We start from the raw sequence: 16,637 nt of genomic DNA, 5'->3' as shown, positions 1-16,637 counted from the left end.
TTTTCGGATCTTTGTTGTGGAGGGACGGCGTGGTGCTTCTGCCTAGACCGCCATCTTGCCCGTACATAACTTTTATATGCACTGGGAAACCAAAAAATTCGTGTTACTTGCTTTATTGTGATATCCACTTTATTGCAGAGGTCTGAAACCAGACATGCCATATCTCTGAGGTATGCTTGTATTTACTTCATAGTTTTATTCAATTTATAACAGGTGATATTGGCCTTCCATACTTGTCAGTGCATAAAGTTTCCTTGTAAAAGAAATGTATTTAACTTTAACAAAGCTGTGTCAATTTAAAGAAAGAGGATAAGTAGAATAGTGGAATAGATATAACAAAAAAGAAAAACATGAAAATGATAGCTTACCTGGAGCTTACTAAGTACTGGAGTAGCTGTATGAAGAGGGAAGGGAAGGGAGTCATGGGCAGTAAATGGAACATGGCTATAAAGGGAACATTCTGGTGTAAAAGCCCTGAGGTAGAAGAGAGAGATTAGGGTTCAAGAAACAGAAAACCAAACCAGTTACCGTGGAGTCTATTCTGACTCATGGCAACCCCATGTACGTCAGAGTAGAACTCTGCTCCATAAGGTTTTCAGTGGTTGATTTTTCAGAAGTAGATCACCAGGCCTTTCTTCCAAGGCATATCTGAGTGGACTCAACCCTCCAACCTTTCAGTTAGTAGCCAAACTTTTTAACTGGTCATACCACCTAGGGCTCCTAACTAATTTCTAAACAACAATACAAATAAAACAAAACAAAAAAACAGCTGCCATTGATTCAGTGGCAACTCCATGTGTTGCAGAGTAGAATTGCCCTCCATATGGCTTTCATGGCTGTGACCTTTCAGAAGCAGATCAACAGACCTTTCCTTCTGTAAGTCTTAACCTATTGTTGCTAGTAAGTAAAATCCTAAGAATTTCGATCAAATACTGTTGTTGAGAGGCTCTGAAGCTTAATGTAATCACATTGGACTGAAACCAGAAATCAGTATAATGCAGACTGGATAATACAGAGCTGCAAGTCCAAGTGAATTTTACATTTGACTGTATTCAGTTTTACCACTACATAAAAGAAAAAAGACATCCTAGAGGCTGCAGGCAATTTACAGAAGTATTGTTGGAAAAGGAAACAGAAAGAGTAAAAATATCCTACGGTATCTGTCATGGATTGAATTGTGTCCCCCAAAAATATCTGTCAGCTTGGCTGGGTCCATGATTCCCAGTACTGTATGATTGTGTACCAGTTTGTAATCTGATGTGATTTCCTTATGTGCTGTAAACTCTACAGGATGATGTAATAATATGGATTAGCGGCAATTATAGTGATGAGGTATACAAGATTGGATAGTGTCTTAAGCCAATCTCTTTTGAGATACGAAAGACAGAAGCGAGCAGAGGCACAGGGAAACCTCGAACCACCAAGAGTGCAGTGCTGGGAGCAGAGGGTGTCCTTTGGGCCTGAGGTTCCTGTGCTGAGATGCTCCCAGACCAAGGGAAGACTGATATATCACAAGGACCTTCCTCCAGAGCCGACAGAGAGAGAAAGCCTTCCTATAGAGCTGATGCCTTGAATTTGGACTTGTAGCCTACTGGACTGTGAGAGAACAAATTTCTCTTTGTTAAGGCCATCCACTTGTGGTATTTCTGTTATAGCAGCACTAGAAGACTAAGAGAGTATCCTAGGAAAGAAAAACACATGCTGTCGTTATTATTAAATATATGCAATACCTGTTTAATTAGTACTATTGTATTTACATTCTCCTTTTTTAAATCTTACATTTATGTGTCTTCAGAATATATAATAATATAGCAAACAAAAGTTAAATATCCAATATAGAGTTAAGAAAAGAGATAAAATAAATTGCTATATCAGAGGACAGGAAGAAAATTATAAAAATATCATTACAGTTTTCTCACAGGTATTATTTGTTTAATTAAGTCCTACTCTTAATTACTTCTAATTGTCATTGTTTATTAGTCCTATTCTCGTTTGTTTAAATAGTAGCATTTATTTGCATGCATATATTGATGTCTAGTATTCTACTTTTGAAAATAATTTAATAAACATCTAAAATAAAAATCCAAAATAACTCCACTAATTTCATTAGATATGATAACCACATTTTTCTGTTTATTTAATGGAATAGAAATGTATAGCAAGCTAAAAAAAAAATTTGAAACTAGTAACCATTTTTTTAAAATAGGAGGGAGATAGTATTTTACATCTTACAAGACAAGGATGACTATAATGGAAAGGAATAGTTCATGATATGATTTAATAAAATAGATACTAACTACATTATTTAATAATGTACAATCTGTAAGAAATCACATAAAACTTTTATCTGTATCTTTTAACAATTGGTAGTCCCAGAAATCATTCCAGAATCATTGTTATTAACTTATACTGCTTGGCTGTTCAAAATTTTTTCTCTTTCTAGCTAATGACATGGTCCTGAGGATGAGTACTGAGAATAGCTAAAAAGATTTGCTAGAGTTTAAATACATTTTAAAGCTATTTTTCTCACCAGTCTTCTTTTTGTTCTCCTGGGCTCTCCCCCAAGAATGCTGCCTTCTTGGTGATAATCGGGAAGGAGGAGGCACGGTCTTTGAACAAAAATTTTCATCAATTCTATCACCTGACTCTATTATGATATATCAGAACTGAAAAATGGGATCAAAATACCCTGTTTCTAGTGCCAGCTTCCACTTGAACTGAAATGTATTTAAAGCAGAGAAATAGGAAATCTAAAATGTGTATGGTGTCTTGATCAACCAAGAGGAGTCCCTGGGTGATGCAAACAATTAAGTGCTCAACTACTAATTAAAAGTTTGGAGGTTGTGTTCACACAGAGGTACCTCGGAAAAAGGCCTGGTGATATACTTCTGAAAAATCAACCATTGAAGACCCTATGGAGCACAGTTCTACTCTGACACACATAGGGTTGCCATGAGTCAGAATTGACTCAACAGCAACTATTTTTTTCTGAATTAATCAAGAAGGGAAACTGCCCCTTTGCTTGGCACAAAAGGTATTTACACCCTGGAGGCCACTTCTGAGATTTGGGAAGGGTGAGGAGCATGCCTTTCTTTTGTAAAGTGAGAGAAGGAAATTTGTGAATACAGGTCCATTCTTAAGCAGATAAATTTTAGCAAAGGATGTCTATTTCTGGAAGCTGGTTCCCTGAAATTATTTTCTTCTTGGAAGGCAACTGTAGTTTGTAGAGCACTTGTGTAGAAGAGGAGAGCAAATGATGATATGATGGTGGGGCAGCACTGATGGCCCACTTGAAGTTGTTGTGTTCCATCAAGTCGATTCCAACTTATAGCAACCCTACAGGACAGAGTAGAACAGTCCTATAGGTTTCCCAGTCTGTAATCTTCACAGGAGCAGATTGCCGGGTCTTTTAGAGGTAAAGAATTCAGTGTAAAACTGGCGATGTGTTTTCTTCTAGCTACTGTCTGCTTTGCTACAGTCACGAAGAAGGTGGAGAACAAGTATTTTTGAGAACTTAAAGATGTGATGCAGGTAGTCAAGGAACAACAGGGAAAATAAGTTTAAAAGACTATACAGGGAAGAAAATGTAATCACAGCAGAGTACTAGATTCTGTAGCAATACATTATAATGTAGATTTTGAACTCCTGACTCATAACAGTTTCGAACACTAGCCTGCCATAATTCTTTTTTTTCTTCTTCATCTTAGGCATGTTTGTTTATTTTTATTTTATTGTACTTTAGATGAAGGTTTACAGAACAAATAGTTTCTCATTAAACAGTCAGTACACATATTGTTTTATGACATTGGTTAACAACCCCACGACATGTCAACACTCTCCCTTCTCGACCTTGGAGGACTTTTTTTTTGGTGAAAATATACATAGCCAAAGTTACATCATTTCAAAAGTTTTTAAATGTACAATTCAGTGACATCAATCACATTCTTCCAGTTGTGCTGCTATTCTCACTATCCTTTTCCAAATTATTCCGTCACCATTATCTTCAACTTACTGCCTCCTAGGCTTCCGATCAAACCCTTTGAGTTGCTGTTGCCAATTTGATCTCACATAGACGATTTTTTTTTTTTTTGGGTACCTTAGAAGAAGGTTTGCAGGACAAATAGTTTCTCATTAAACATTCAGTACACATATTGCCCTATGACAATGATGGACAACCCTACGACATGTCAACACTTTCCCTTCTCAACCTTGGGTTCCCTATCATCAGCTTTCCTGTCCCCTCCTGCCCTCTCGTCTTTGTCCCTGGACTGCTGTGCCTCATTAGTCCTGTTTTGTTTTATGAGGCTGTCCAATCCCAATCCCTGGCTGAACGGTGAACTTCGGGAGTGGCTTCACCACTGACCTAAAAGGGTGTCCGGGGGACATACTCCCGGGGTTTCTCCAGCCTGTCAGGCAGGCAAATCTGGTATTATTTTTGGGAGTTAGAATTTTGTTCTACATCCTTTCCCAGCTCTACTGTGATCCCAGTCGGAGCAGTCTGTGATGGTAGCTGGGCACCATCTAGCTGTACTGGACTCAGTCTGGTGGAGGCTGTGGTAGCTGTGGTCCGTTAGTCCTTTGGACAAATCTTTCCTTGTATCCTGTTCTCTTTATTCTCCCTTGCTCCCAAAGGGGTGAGACCAGTGGGGTATCTTAGATGGCTGCGCACAGGCTTTAAAGGCCCCAGATGCTACTCACCAAGGTGGAATGTAGAACATTGTCTTTATAAACTGTGTTATGCCAATTGAAGCCTGCCATAATTCTTGATGAGCTCATTACCCATGCACAGGGGCAAGGGAGCTAAAGATTTATGTCAAGGGGTGATTAAAATGATTGACCATAGTGTCTAAGGTGCGTAAGAAAGGATGTGAGGGAATGGGGAAGAGGAGGAGGCTTAGTGAAAGGTGGTAGGATCAATGGATTAAAAGTCCTAACCCAAAAAAAACTCATTGCCATTGAGTTGATTCTGACTCATAGAAACCCTATAGGACAGAGTAGAACTGCCCCATAGGGTTTCCAAGGAGTACCTGGTGGAGTTGAACTGCTGACCTTTTGGTTAGCAGGCGAACTCTTAACCACTACGCCACTATAGTTTCCAAAGGTCTTAGTGGGGTTGAAAAATTGGGGTCCCATAGAGAGTGAGCTAGAAAAATGATGTTTGTAGAACAGGATGATCGAAATGAGGATTATGGAGGATATGCTATTATAGATGTCAAAGAGAAAAATTAAGACATCTTACTTTGATTTTAGAGTTTTTCTTATCCACAAAACCAAATATTAACCATAAAAATTCCTGACCAAATCCTGCCAGTGGCTTTCCATCCAGTTTTCTTTCGTGTTCAAAGCTAAGCTTACTTAATTTAAATTTCAAAAGATATCATCGCTGCAGGTGGGTGGAGGGCCAGAGACCACCTTTGACCAGATATCACCTGATCTCAGTAAAAGGGGGAGGGCAGGGATCAATCATGTTAAGATTAGCCAATGGTTGATCTTCTATCCTTCTTCCTCCTCTTCTCTTTATAAGCCTCATTGTAACCAGCCTACTTCAAGCCATGTGCTTTTTTTTTTTAATCAGAATATCAGAACAGTCTCCCTATATTAGCATATAGAACGACTACACAGAATATGTTTCAATTTCTTTGAGTTCAGATTATTTTTAACATTGGTAATAAGATCTAGGACAGTATTGTCCATTAAAAATATAATGTGAGTCACATGTAATTTTTAAATTTTCTACCAGTCATTTAAAAAGGTAAAATGAAACAGGTGAAATAGTTTTAATAACATTTTATTTAACCTATATACCCAAATTATTGTCATTATAATATGTATCTCTGATATAGGTTTGTCCAAGAGAATGAATGAATAAGAGAGATCAAGGAGCTGAGAGTACAGGCAATTCAATATCTACGTGGATATTAAAATCACCAAGAATAACGACAGGATGGTGTCAGAAGTGATGGTAAGTCAGAAACTATATACAGATATATATATAATCTATGTGGAATATGTATTATATATATGGACCTCTCGTGGTACGATGGTTAAACACTTGGCTTCTAACTATTGTAGGGAAAAAACATCACAAAATTCAGTAAAGCAAAAAGAAAGTTTTATTCAACATATATTCAAAAAGGCAAAAATGGGAAGTGGACAAGCATGCTGCCAGCGGTAATGTCTGCCCAAGTCCAAGGAATGTTACAGAAATCAGTATATATAAACATTGCAGATAGGTAAAATCATTGAAAGCTTCATCTTTTCACCAATTGGCTAAAAACTGCTAGATCAACGTGATTCTACATTTTGAATCATCTTTCTTAATTGTCATTGGTACAGGTTTCAGTAATAAGAGTCAAGAGGGTCTTCATTTGGTCCAACAAATTTTCTATTCAGTAAATGCTAGTAGAAGAAGATAAGAGTAAGAAGTCTTTTGTGTTCTGGCTGATCGGTTTATGTGAAAGCTTCCCTAAAAGATATTTTCCAAGATTGTTCTAGCTATTGTCTTTATATCTCAGGGCCCAGTTGATGTGTCCTTGTGAGTCCAGCTCCAGCTGGGTCACATTCTCTGTGCTCAAGGACAGGCAATAATGACTCCAATATTATTTCCTAAATCATAACCAAAAGGTTGGCAGTTCAAGCCCACTAGTGACTCCGTAGGAGAAAAGATCTGGCGATTTGCTCTGGTAAAGATTGCTGTTGTTGTTAGGTGCCGTCAAGTTGCTTCCAAATCATAAAAACCCTATGTACAACAGAACAAAACCCTGCCTGGTCCTGCACCATCCTCACAATCATGGCTATGTTTGAGCACATTGTTGCAGCCACTGTGTCAATCCATCTCGTTCAGGGTCTTTTTTTATTTTTCGCTGACCCTCTACCAAGTATCATGTCCTTCTCCAGGGACTGGTCCCTCCTGATAACATGTCCAAAGTACGTAAGACAAAGTCTTGCCATCCTCCCATCTAAGAAGCATTCTGGCTATACTTCTTCCAAGATAAATAAGTTTGTTCTTCTGACAGCCCATGGTATATTCAGTATTCTTCACCAACACCATAATTCAAAGACATCATTTCTTTTTCAGTCTTCCTTACTCATTGTCCAGCTTTTGCATGCATATGAGGTGGTTGAAAATACCATGGCTTGGGTCAGGCATACCTTAGTCCTCAAACTGACATCTTTGCTTTTTAACACTTAAAGAGATCTTTTGCAGCAGATCTGTTGCAATACGTTATTTGATTTCTTGACTGTTGCTTCCATGGGCGTTGATTGTGGATCCAAGTAAAATGAAATCCTTGACAACTTCACTATTTTCTCCTTTTATCATGATTTGCTTATTGGTCCAGTTGTGAGGATTTTTTTCTTTATGTTGAGGCGTAATCCATATTGATTGCTGTAGTCTTTGATCTTCATCAGTAAGTGCTTCAAGTCCTCTTCACTTTTAGCAAGCAAGGTTGTGTCATCTGCATATCACAGGTTGTTAATGAGTCTTCCTCCAATCCTGATGCCGCATTCTTCTTCATATAGTCGGATTATTTGCACAGCATACAGATTGAATAAGTAGGTTGACATACACCTTTCCTGATTTTATAATAGTGGTATCATACATTATTTGTCCTTTTGTAATTGACTTATTTCACTGAGCATAATATTCTCCAAATTCACCCATATTGCAAGATATTTCATGGATTCATCGTTATTCTTTATCATTGGATAGTATTCCATTGTGTGTATGTACCACAGTTCCTTTCCTGATGTTAAACCACACAGTATCCCCTTGCTCTGTTCACAGCTGCCTCTTGGTCTATGTACAGGTTCCACATGAGCACAATTAAGTGTCCTGAAATTCCCATTCTTTGCAATGTTACCCATAATTTTCTATGATGCACACAGTCGAATGCCTTTGCATAGTCAATAAAACACAGGTAAACATCTTTCTTGTAGTCTCTGCTTTCAGCCAGGAGCCATCTGACATCAGCAACGATATCCCTTGTTCCACGTCCTCTTCTGAATCTGGCAGTTCCCTGTTGATGTACTGCTGTAACTATTTTTGAAGTATCTTCAGCAAAATTTTACTTTTGTGTGATATTAATGATGTTGTTCAATAACTTCTGCATTCTTTTGTGTCACTGTGGTGGTTAAGGTTGTGTGTCAACTTGGCTGGGCCATGATTCTCAGTGGTTTGGCAGTTGTATGATGTTGTGATCACCCCTATGATGGGATCTGCTGTGAGTAGCCAATCAGTTGAAAGGGAGTTTCCTTGGGTGAGTGGCCTGCATTTAAATATAAGCAGACATTCTGGCTTTTGCCTGCTCTTGATCCTGCAGCCGGCTCCTGTTCGTCTGACCTCTGGTTCTTGGGACTTGAGCTAGCAGCTTACCTGCCGAACTTGGGATCCACTGATCTTCACAGTCTGTGAGCAAGAGCCCTGTTCTCTGACCTGCCAATCTTGGGTTTGCCAGCCCCTGTACGTACGTGAATCAGGAGAAGCCTCTATCCTGATCTGTGGACTTTGGATGTTCCAGCCTCTACAACCTCGTGAGCCATTTCCTTGATATAAATCTCTCTCTATATATATATACACTGTACTGGTTTTGCTTCTCTAGAGAACCTAGCCTAAGATACTATTTCACCTTAATGATTTTTAAAATCTAGTAATACTTACTCTTAAAAAAAAAGATATATACGCGTATGAGGGAATATCCTCTATATCTTCATTCTACTGTCCTGAAGGATGACAAGTGGAAGAGTCTTGTGGCATAAACACATGAATAGTGATGCCCTGTAGCACTCTGCAGCTGTAATATCACCCTACTTTTTAGATTGTCTATTTAAGGAAAAAAAAAAAAAGGAATGATCAGCCTCAGGGTGGAAAACGCATCTTACATAAAATACAAGTCCAGTTAACGTCAAAATAACTTTAAAAATTCAAAAGACACTATTCTTATATAAATAATAGCTACCTATTTGAGAATCTTTCTCTCTTTCCGTCCCCTTGCCTCTTAAGAGACACAGTGCAAGATGTTTTTAAAGCATCATCTTGAATGATGCTGGATATTTCAACCAATTAGTTGCTCTCTGCAGGTGGTGATATAAATTTTCCTTGCCACTAAGGAAAAAACACTCAAAAGTTACAGGTTATATTATTAATTTCCCCTTTAACCTGTGCTCTTCTGGTAGAACATGTCTTGAATGTGCTTACTTTAGGGCAGCCTTGTAACCATGTACAAAAAGGCCACAGCAGACAGTGAAACCTTTATTAATAACATTTTAAATATATATTGTCTCACATAGTGCTTTAGGCTTTTCAGGATGCCTTCACCTACCTCTCTTTGAAACCACATACTAGCCCTATGAGGTAGGCAGAATAAAAACAATCTAAAGAAATATTATACCTAATATTTTTGTTTGGCATTTAGAGAGTGGATGAGTTAGAATCTGAGATTTCTGTCTCCCATTACACCATGCTTATGCATTCTACAAGGCGTGTTGTTGTTGCTGGGTGCCCTTGAGTTAATTCCAACTCATAGTGCCCCCATGTGACTGAGCAGAACTGCCCCATAGGGTTTTCCTGGCTGTAGTCTTTACGGGAGCAGATCACAAGATCTTCTCCCGTGGAACTACTGAGTGGGTTCAAACCGCTAACCTTTTTGTTAGCAGCCAAGTGTTTAACCATTGCACTACCAGGGCTCCTTCTACAAGACATTCTAGGTGGGGAAATAAACACATTATTTGTTGCAGTCCTAAATTAACCAGTTGTCCGGGAGTAGCTTCCGATTTGTGCGACCCCATGTGTGTCAGCGTAGAATTGCACTCCAAGGGTTTTCAATGGCTGATCTTTTTTTTCAGTTGTGCTGTAGATGAAGGTTTACAGAGCAGATTAGTTTCTCATTAAACAATTAATACACATATTGTTTTGTGACATTGGTCAACGGCTAATCTTTTGGAAGTAGATCTCCAGGTCTTTCTTCTGAGCCGCCTCTGGGGGACCTCTCACCACCAAGAAAGCAGATCTGGGAGCAGAGCTTGTCCTTTGGACCTGGGGTTCCTGTGTGGAGAAGCTCCTAGTTCAAGGGAAGATACAGGGCAAGGACCCTCCTCCAGAGCTGACAAACAGAGAAAGCTTTCCCCTGGGGCTGACACCCTGAATTTGGACTTCTAGCCTACTAGACTGTGAGAAAATAAATTTCTCTTTGTTAAAGCCATCCACTTGTGGTATTTCTGTTATAGCAGCACTAGATAACCAAGACGCTTTTCTTTAAAATGCACACAAATATGATCTCTTCCAGTCGGTTAGCCAGGTAGCTGTCTTCTAAATTTCTTGGCGTAGACGAGTGAGCACTTCCAGCACTGCGTCAGTTTGCTGAGATGTTTCAATTGGTATTTTGTCAATTCCTGAAGCCTTGTTTTTTGACAATGCCTTCAGTGCAGCTGGGACTTCTTCCTTCACTACCATCAGTTCTTGATCATATGCTACCTCCTGAAATGGTTGAATGTCAACTAATTCTTTTTGGTACAGTGACTCTGTGTATTCCTTCCATCTTCTTTTGATGCTTCCTGTTTGTTTAATATTTGCCCATAGAATTCTTCAATATTGCAACTCAAGGGTTGAATTTTTCTTCAATTCTTTCAGCTTGAGAAATGCTGAGCATGTTCTTCTCTTTTGATTTTCTATCTCCAGGTCTTTGCACATTTCATTATAATACTTTATTTTGTCTTCTTGAGCCACCCTTTGAAATCTTCTCTTCAGCTCTTTTACTTCATATTTCTTTCTTTCGCTTTAGCTACTCTTCTTTCAAGAGCAAGTTTCAGAGTATCTTCTGACATCCATTTTGGTCTCTTGTTTCTTTCTTGTCTTTTAAACGATCTTCTGCTTTCTTTATATCATCCCACAACGTGTCTGGTCTTTGGTCATTAGTATTCAATGTGTCAAATCTATTCCTGAGATGGTCTCTAAATTCAGATGGGATATACTCAAGGTTGTACTTCAGCTCTCATGGACTTGTTTCAATTTTCTTCAGCTTCAACTTGAACTTGCATATGAGCAATTGATGATCTGTTCTGCAGTCAGCCCCTGGCCTTGTTTTGACTGATGATATTGAGCTTCTCCATGTCTCTTTCCACAGACGTAGTCGATTTGATTCCTGCGTATTCCATCTGGCGAGGTCCACGTGTATAGTCGCTGTTTATGTTGTTGAAAACAAGGTATTTCTGATGAATAGGTCGTTGGTCTTGCAAAATTCTATCATGCACTCTCCAGCGTCATTTCTATCACCAAGACCATGTTTTCCAACTACTGATCCTTCTTTGTTTCCAACTTTCGCATTCCGATCACCAGTAATTATCAATGCATCTTGATTGCGTGTTCGATCAATTTCAGACTGCAGGGGGAAAAAAAACACGGCTGTTGAGTTAATACTGACTCATAGTGACCCTATAGGACCTATAGGACCCTATAGGACAAGGTTGCAAATCTCTACAGAAGCAGACTGCTACATCTTTCTCTCTCAGAGCAGCTGGTGGGTTTGAACCTCGGAACTTTTGATTAGCAGCCGAGTGCTTTTTCCATTGTGCCACCAGGGCTCCTTTCAGACTGCAGAAGTTGGTAAACGTCTTCAATTTCTTCATCTTTGGCATTAGTGATTTGTGCATAAATTTGAATAATAGTCGTGTTAACTGGTCTTCCTTGTAGGTGTATGAATATTAGCCTATCATTGACAGCGCTGTACTTCAGGATAGATCTTGAAATGTTCTTTTTGACAATGAATGTGACGCCGTTCCTCTTCAATTTGTCATTCCCAGCATAGTAGACCATATGATTGTCCAATTCAAAATGTCCAGTGCAAGTCCATTTCAGCTCAATAACGCTTAGGATATCTATCTTCAAGTGTTTCATTTCACTTTTGACAACTTCCAATTTTCCTAGATTCATATTTTGTACATTCCATGTTCCAGTAAAGATTACAGACTAGAAAATCCTATGGGGCAGTTCTACTCTGTCATATAATCTCGCTGTGAGTCAGAATTGACTTGACAGCACACAACAACATATATATGTGTATGTGTGTTTTATTGTAGAACCTTGCAGTGTGCTGTGATTACACTTCTTTTCTTGTACTTTTTTTTCATTGTCTGTCTTTATCATATCTGTAAGTTCTCAAGGATCCTATCTGTACTCTTTCTTCAAATATTCCCGGGCACCCTCTTTAGGCTTGCTGCAAAACTGTCATCTTGAGACTTTTTGTATATCTGCATATTCTGTATATTTGAAAATGTCTTTATCCTCATGTCATGCTTATTAGTTTGGCTTGGTATAGCATTCTCAGACCTTTGGAGGAATTCTTCACTGCTTTCTAGAATTAAGCACTGCTGATGAGTAGTCTGATGTGAGTTTAATTCTAATTCCTCCATGCCTTTTTTTTTTGTAAGTAAAGATGTTTTTAGTTTCTTCTTCTTCTTAGCATTCTGAAATTTCACAATCATGCTATGTCAGTCAGTATCCAGTCAGGATACAGAAACCATACTAGTAGTATGAATAGGGAAAATATAAAGAATTATCAATTAGTAAAAGGGACTCAAAGGTCCTTAGGTGGCACAAACGGTTTGCGTTCAACTGCTAACATAAAGATTGGCAGTTCAAATCCATCCAGAGGTACCACAGAAGAAAAGTCCTGGTAATCTGCTTCTGTTAAAATTACAGCCAGGAAAACCCTATGGAGCAGTTTTACTTTGTAATACGTGGGGTCACCATGAGCCGAAATTGACTTGATGTCAACAACAACAACAAAAGGGACTTCACTGCTAAGAAAGATGCCCAAGGAAGGAATAAACTTGGAAGGGCTTCCCCACCCATCAGGGCTGAGATTCAGACCTCCCTGGAGAGGGAAGATGAAATAAACACCTTTTTAGACATAAAAAGCTGAAAGAATCATCACCACCAGACTAGCTCAAGAAATGTTCAAGGCAATCCTTCGAGCAGAAAGAAAGTAATACCAGACCTCTGGATCTACACAAAGGGATGAAATGCGTTGGAGATGGTAACTATATAAATAAATATAAAGATTTTTTTCTATTATTAATTAAACCTCTTTAAAAGATATTCTATTCTTTGACTTGCTTTGACCAATTGAATCTAGAAAGTGATGTTGCTACACCTAGGTTTCAAGAGCCCTTGCAGCTTCTGTCTTGCCCTCTTAGAACCTTGAGACTGCCATGTTAAGAAGCCTAGATTTGCCTTCTTGCGGATGAGTGACAATAAGAGAGAGGCCCAGCCAATGGCCATCACCAACCACCATATATGTGAGTAAGGTCATATTAGATTGTCCAGGCCTCAGTTAGCCATCGGATGATACAGGTACATGAGTGACATAAAGCACGAGCTTCAGAAGAACCTCCAACCAAACTTAGACCAAATTGCTGATCCACAAAGTCATAAGGAAATAAAACATTTGCTATTTTTAAGGTAATGAGTTTTAGGGTAGTTTGTTATGCAGAAATAGACTACTGATGCAGGAGCCTAGGATAAATATTTAAATACTGGATAGAGAAACATAAGCTGGAAAAGGAGAGTAGGTGGTAGCCAGGGAAATAAGAAAAAAATCAGGAAGGTATAGTGTCCCCGAAACCAAGGAAAGAGTGTTTCAAGAATGAGGAAATGCTAACAATGTCAAATATGGCAGAAAGGTCAAATTAGACGAGGACTGAAAAGTTCCTGTTGGATTCAGTGACATGAAGGTCATGGCTACACAGTGAAATTTGGGGAAGAAAGAAAACTGATAAATTCAGGTTTGAACATGTAAAGTTTGAACTGCCTATGGGAGTCCCTGAGTGGTGCAAACAGCACTTGGCTGCTAATTGAAAGGTTGGTGGCTGGAGTCCACCCAGAGCCACCTTGGAAGAAAGGCCTGGCGACTACTTCCAAAAATCTGCCATTAAAAACCCTATGGAGCATAGTTCTTCTCTGACACCATGAGTAGGGATCAACTCAATGGCAACTGGTGGTGGTGGTGACAAGATATCTAAGTATATCTGTTCAACATGTAGTTAGATATATGAGCCTGAATCTTAGTGGGAAGGTTAGGGCCGGGAGCCCTGGTGCAGCAATGGTTAAGCACTCGGCTGCTAACTGAAAGGTCAGTGGTTCGAACCCACCCAGTGGCTCTGAGGGAGAAAAGACCTGCTGATCTGCTTCCATAAAAATTACAGCCTAAGAAACCTGTGGGGCAGTTCTACTGTGTCACACTGAGTCGCTATGAGTTGGAATTGACTTGATGGCACCTTACCGCAATGACCACAACAGCACATAGGTGATAGATAAAACCATGCCTGTGGATGAGATCACCAGGGAGACCATGTAAAGTAGGATGAGGATGGAATTTGAGGGCACAGCAAGGTTTTAGAGGGTGGGCACAGGCAGAAAATACCACAAAGAAGCACATGAATTTGGATAACTGGGAGGAAGAGGTGCACAGAAGTCAAGAGAATAGTGTTTCAGAAAAGGGTGAGAAGGAACTATGTTAAATGCAGTGGAGAGAGCTGGTAAAGCAAGGACCAGAAGGTCCCCATACAATCTAGCAACATTGCCAGAACAGTTTCAGCAGCAAGGTAGGGTCAAAGCCAACTGCTGTGTACTGAGCAAGACTGACAATTAGGATAGGGATGCTGATGTGTAGAGAGAGAAGGAGAGAAATAGGGCATTTTGAAGTGCAAAGTGTTTGTGTTTTGTTTTGTTTTGTTTTGTTTTAAGGTATTTGACTTAAGCTTGTTTACTGATTGAGGGGAAAGAGGCAGTTTAAAAAAAAAGAGTTGCACTAAAACAGGATCTTTTTCCTTAACCTTTGCTTTTCAAACTTTTATGAAAAATCTTTCTACTTGTATTTGGTTATTGCAATATCACCCTTCATCTCAATATACAATTAGTTACAATTCCCAGGTTTTATTATTATTACTATTATTACAGTTTTAGGTTGGCTAACTCCTGATTATGTTGGGGAAGGGAAGGGCATTTTTCTCACTTGCAGCTGTCTTTAAATCACAGTCAGAGGAAGTGCCCCGTAGCCCAAGGATTCCCAAATGATGCCCTGAATTTGGACTTCTAGCCTACTAGACTGTGAGAGAATAAACTTCTGTTTGTAAAATCCACTTGTGGTATTTCTGTTATAGCAGCATTAGATAACTAAGTGACATCGAGTCGGTCAGGACTCATCGCGAACCTATGTACAATCCTATGAACAAAACACTGCCCTGTCCTGCACCATCCTCACAATCGTTGCTATGTTTGAGCTCATTGTTGCAGCCACCATGTCAATCCACCTGGTTGAGGGTCTTTCTCTTTTTCGCTGACCCTCTACTTTACCAAGGATGATGTCCTTCTCCAGGGACTGGTCCCTCCTGATAACACATCCAAAGTACATGAGACGAAGGCTCACCATCCTCGCTTCTAAACAGCACTCTGGCTGTACTTCTTCCAACACAGATTTGTTTGTTCATTCTTCTGGCAGTCCATGGTATATTCAGTATTCTTCAGGGGCACCTTAGTCCTCAAAGTGACATCTTGCTTTTTAACACCTTATTCTAGAATGTATACTAGTATTTAAATTCATATACACATCAAGAATGGGAAGATAATCATGATTTACATGAGGCCTACAGTAACAATGATTTGGCTCCAGGCTCCCTCTACTGTCTCTGCAATAATAAACAAACATTTTGTGGCACCCTCCTGACTACATTTCAAAATTTATGGAAGTCAAAGCAAACATAATCCTGTATGATAATAAAGGATATCCTTAATATGGTAATTAGGAAGTTCAGTATTTGCAGAAAGTTGGGGAAAAAATGATAAACAGTTAATGAAATATTTTTATAGGTAGAACCATATGAAGTTGCCATTATTTGAATATTTTTTATCCACCAAATGGTAATTTCATATGGTTCAACTAAACGTATAAAAATGTAATTGTCAAAGAATAGAATGTTTTGTGTGTGTGTTTTGGGGGTAGTTTTTGCTTTTAATAAATGATCTCTATCATGAAATTCCCTAAATACATTGGTTAATTTACATGATGTTTCTTAACCAAAATTAGCCACAGGCTGTTAAGTCCAGTACCTTATAGGAATGTGTGTATTATAACTTGGGTTTCAAAGGAAGAAATGTGCCTTGAGGTTAAAAAAGTGTGAAGTTACAAAGTGTTTCACACAGGAAGGTAAATGAAAGAAATGTAGAAAAGCCATATGTTTACAAGAAGAAAGCTGGAAATAAAATAGTTAACATTTTAACTATGAGAGGAGGAAGTAGGGCAATTTGCATGAACTTCAAACAATCTCACACAATTGAGAAAACCAGCAAATCCTGGAAAGAATTAGAGGTAAAAGCCAAAGTCAATATACTTCAAATACCCGCGGTGTTTCACAGTAACTAATGAGAAAGCATCTTCTGGGTAAGTTCACACTTTGCACAAAATAAATATTAATTTGGTTGCTGGTAGTTTTCCAAAAAGTTACTATTTTACAGTTCAGAATTTTAATTTCTCAAGTCTGCCTTTGAAGCCAGAAGAATGCTTTTTGAAGTTATATTTTCATAGTTCTAGGAAGTCAATCTAAGACTAACAGATGCTATCAAAGATTCATTTACAAAGATGTTC

The 16,637-nt window shown here is 38.8% G+C and overlaps 1 protein-coding gene across 1 annotated transcript in view; it reads left to right on the top strand.

Moving 5' to 3' along the window:
- Positions 1-5,944: 5,944 nt before the first annotated feature.
- ERICH2 (glutamate rich 2) overlaps positions 5,945-16,637 on the top strand; it is a 63,298-nt gene continuing 52,605 nt past the window's right edge. Inside the window, exon 1 of the mRNA XM_023730494.1 lies at positions 5,945-5,962. Within this exon, the coding sequence (XP_023586262.1) occupies positions 5,945-5,962 (18 nt within the window). The remainder of the gene's footprint in view (positions 5,963-16,637) is intronic.

Source organism: Trichechus manatus, unplaced genomic scaffold, assembly GCF_000243295.1.
Source record: "Trichechus manatus latirostris isolate Lorelei unplaced genomic scaffold, TriManLat1.0 scaffold00037, whole genome shotgun sequence".
Classification (NCBI taxonomy): Eukaryota; Metazoa; Chordata; class Mammalia; order Sirenia; family Trichechidae; genus Trichechus; species Trichechus manatus.
The sequence above is the reverse complement of the archived record's forward strand: the minus strand, read 5'-3'. Positions and strand labels throughout refer to the sequence as shown.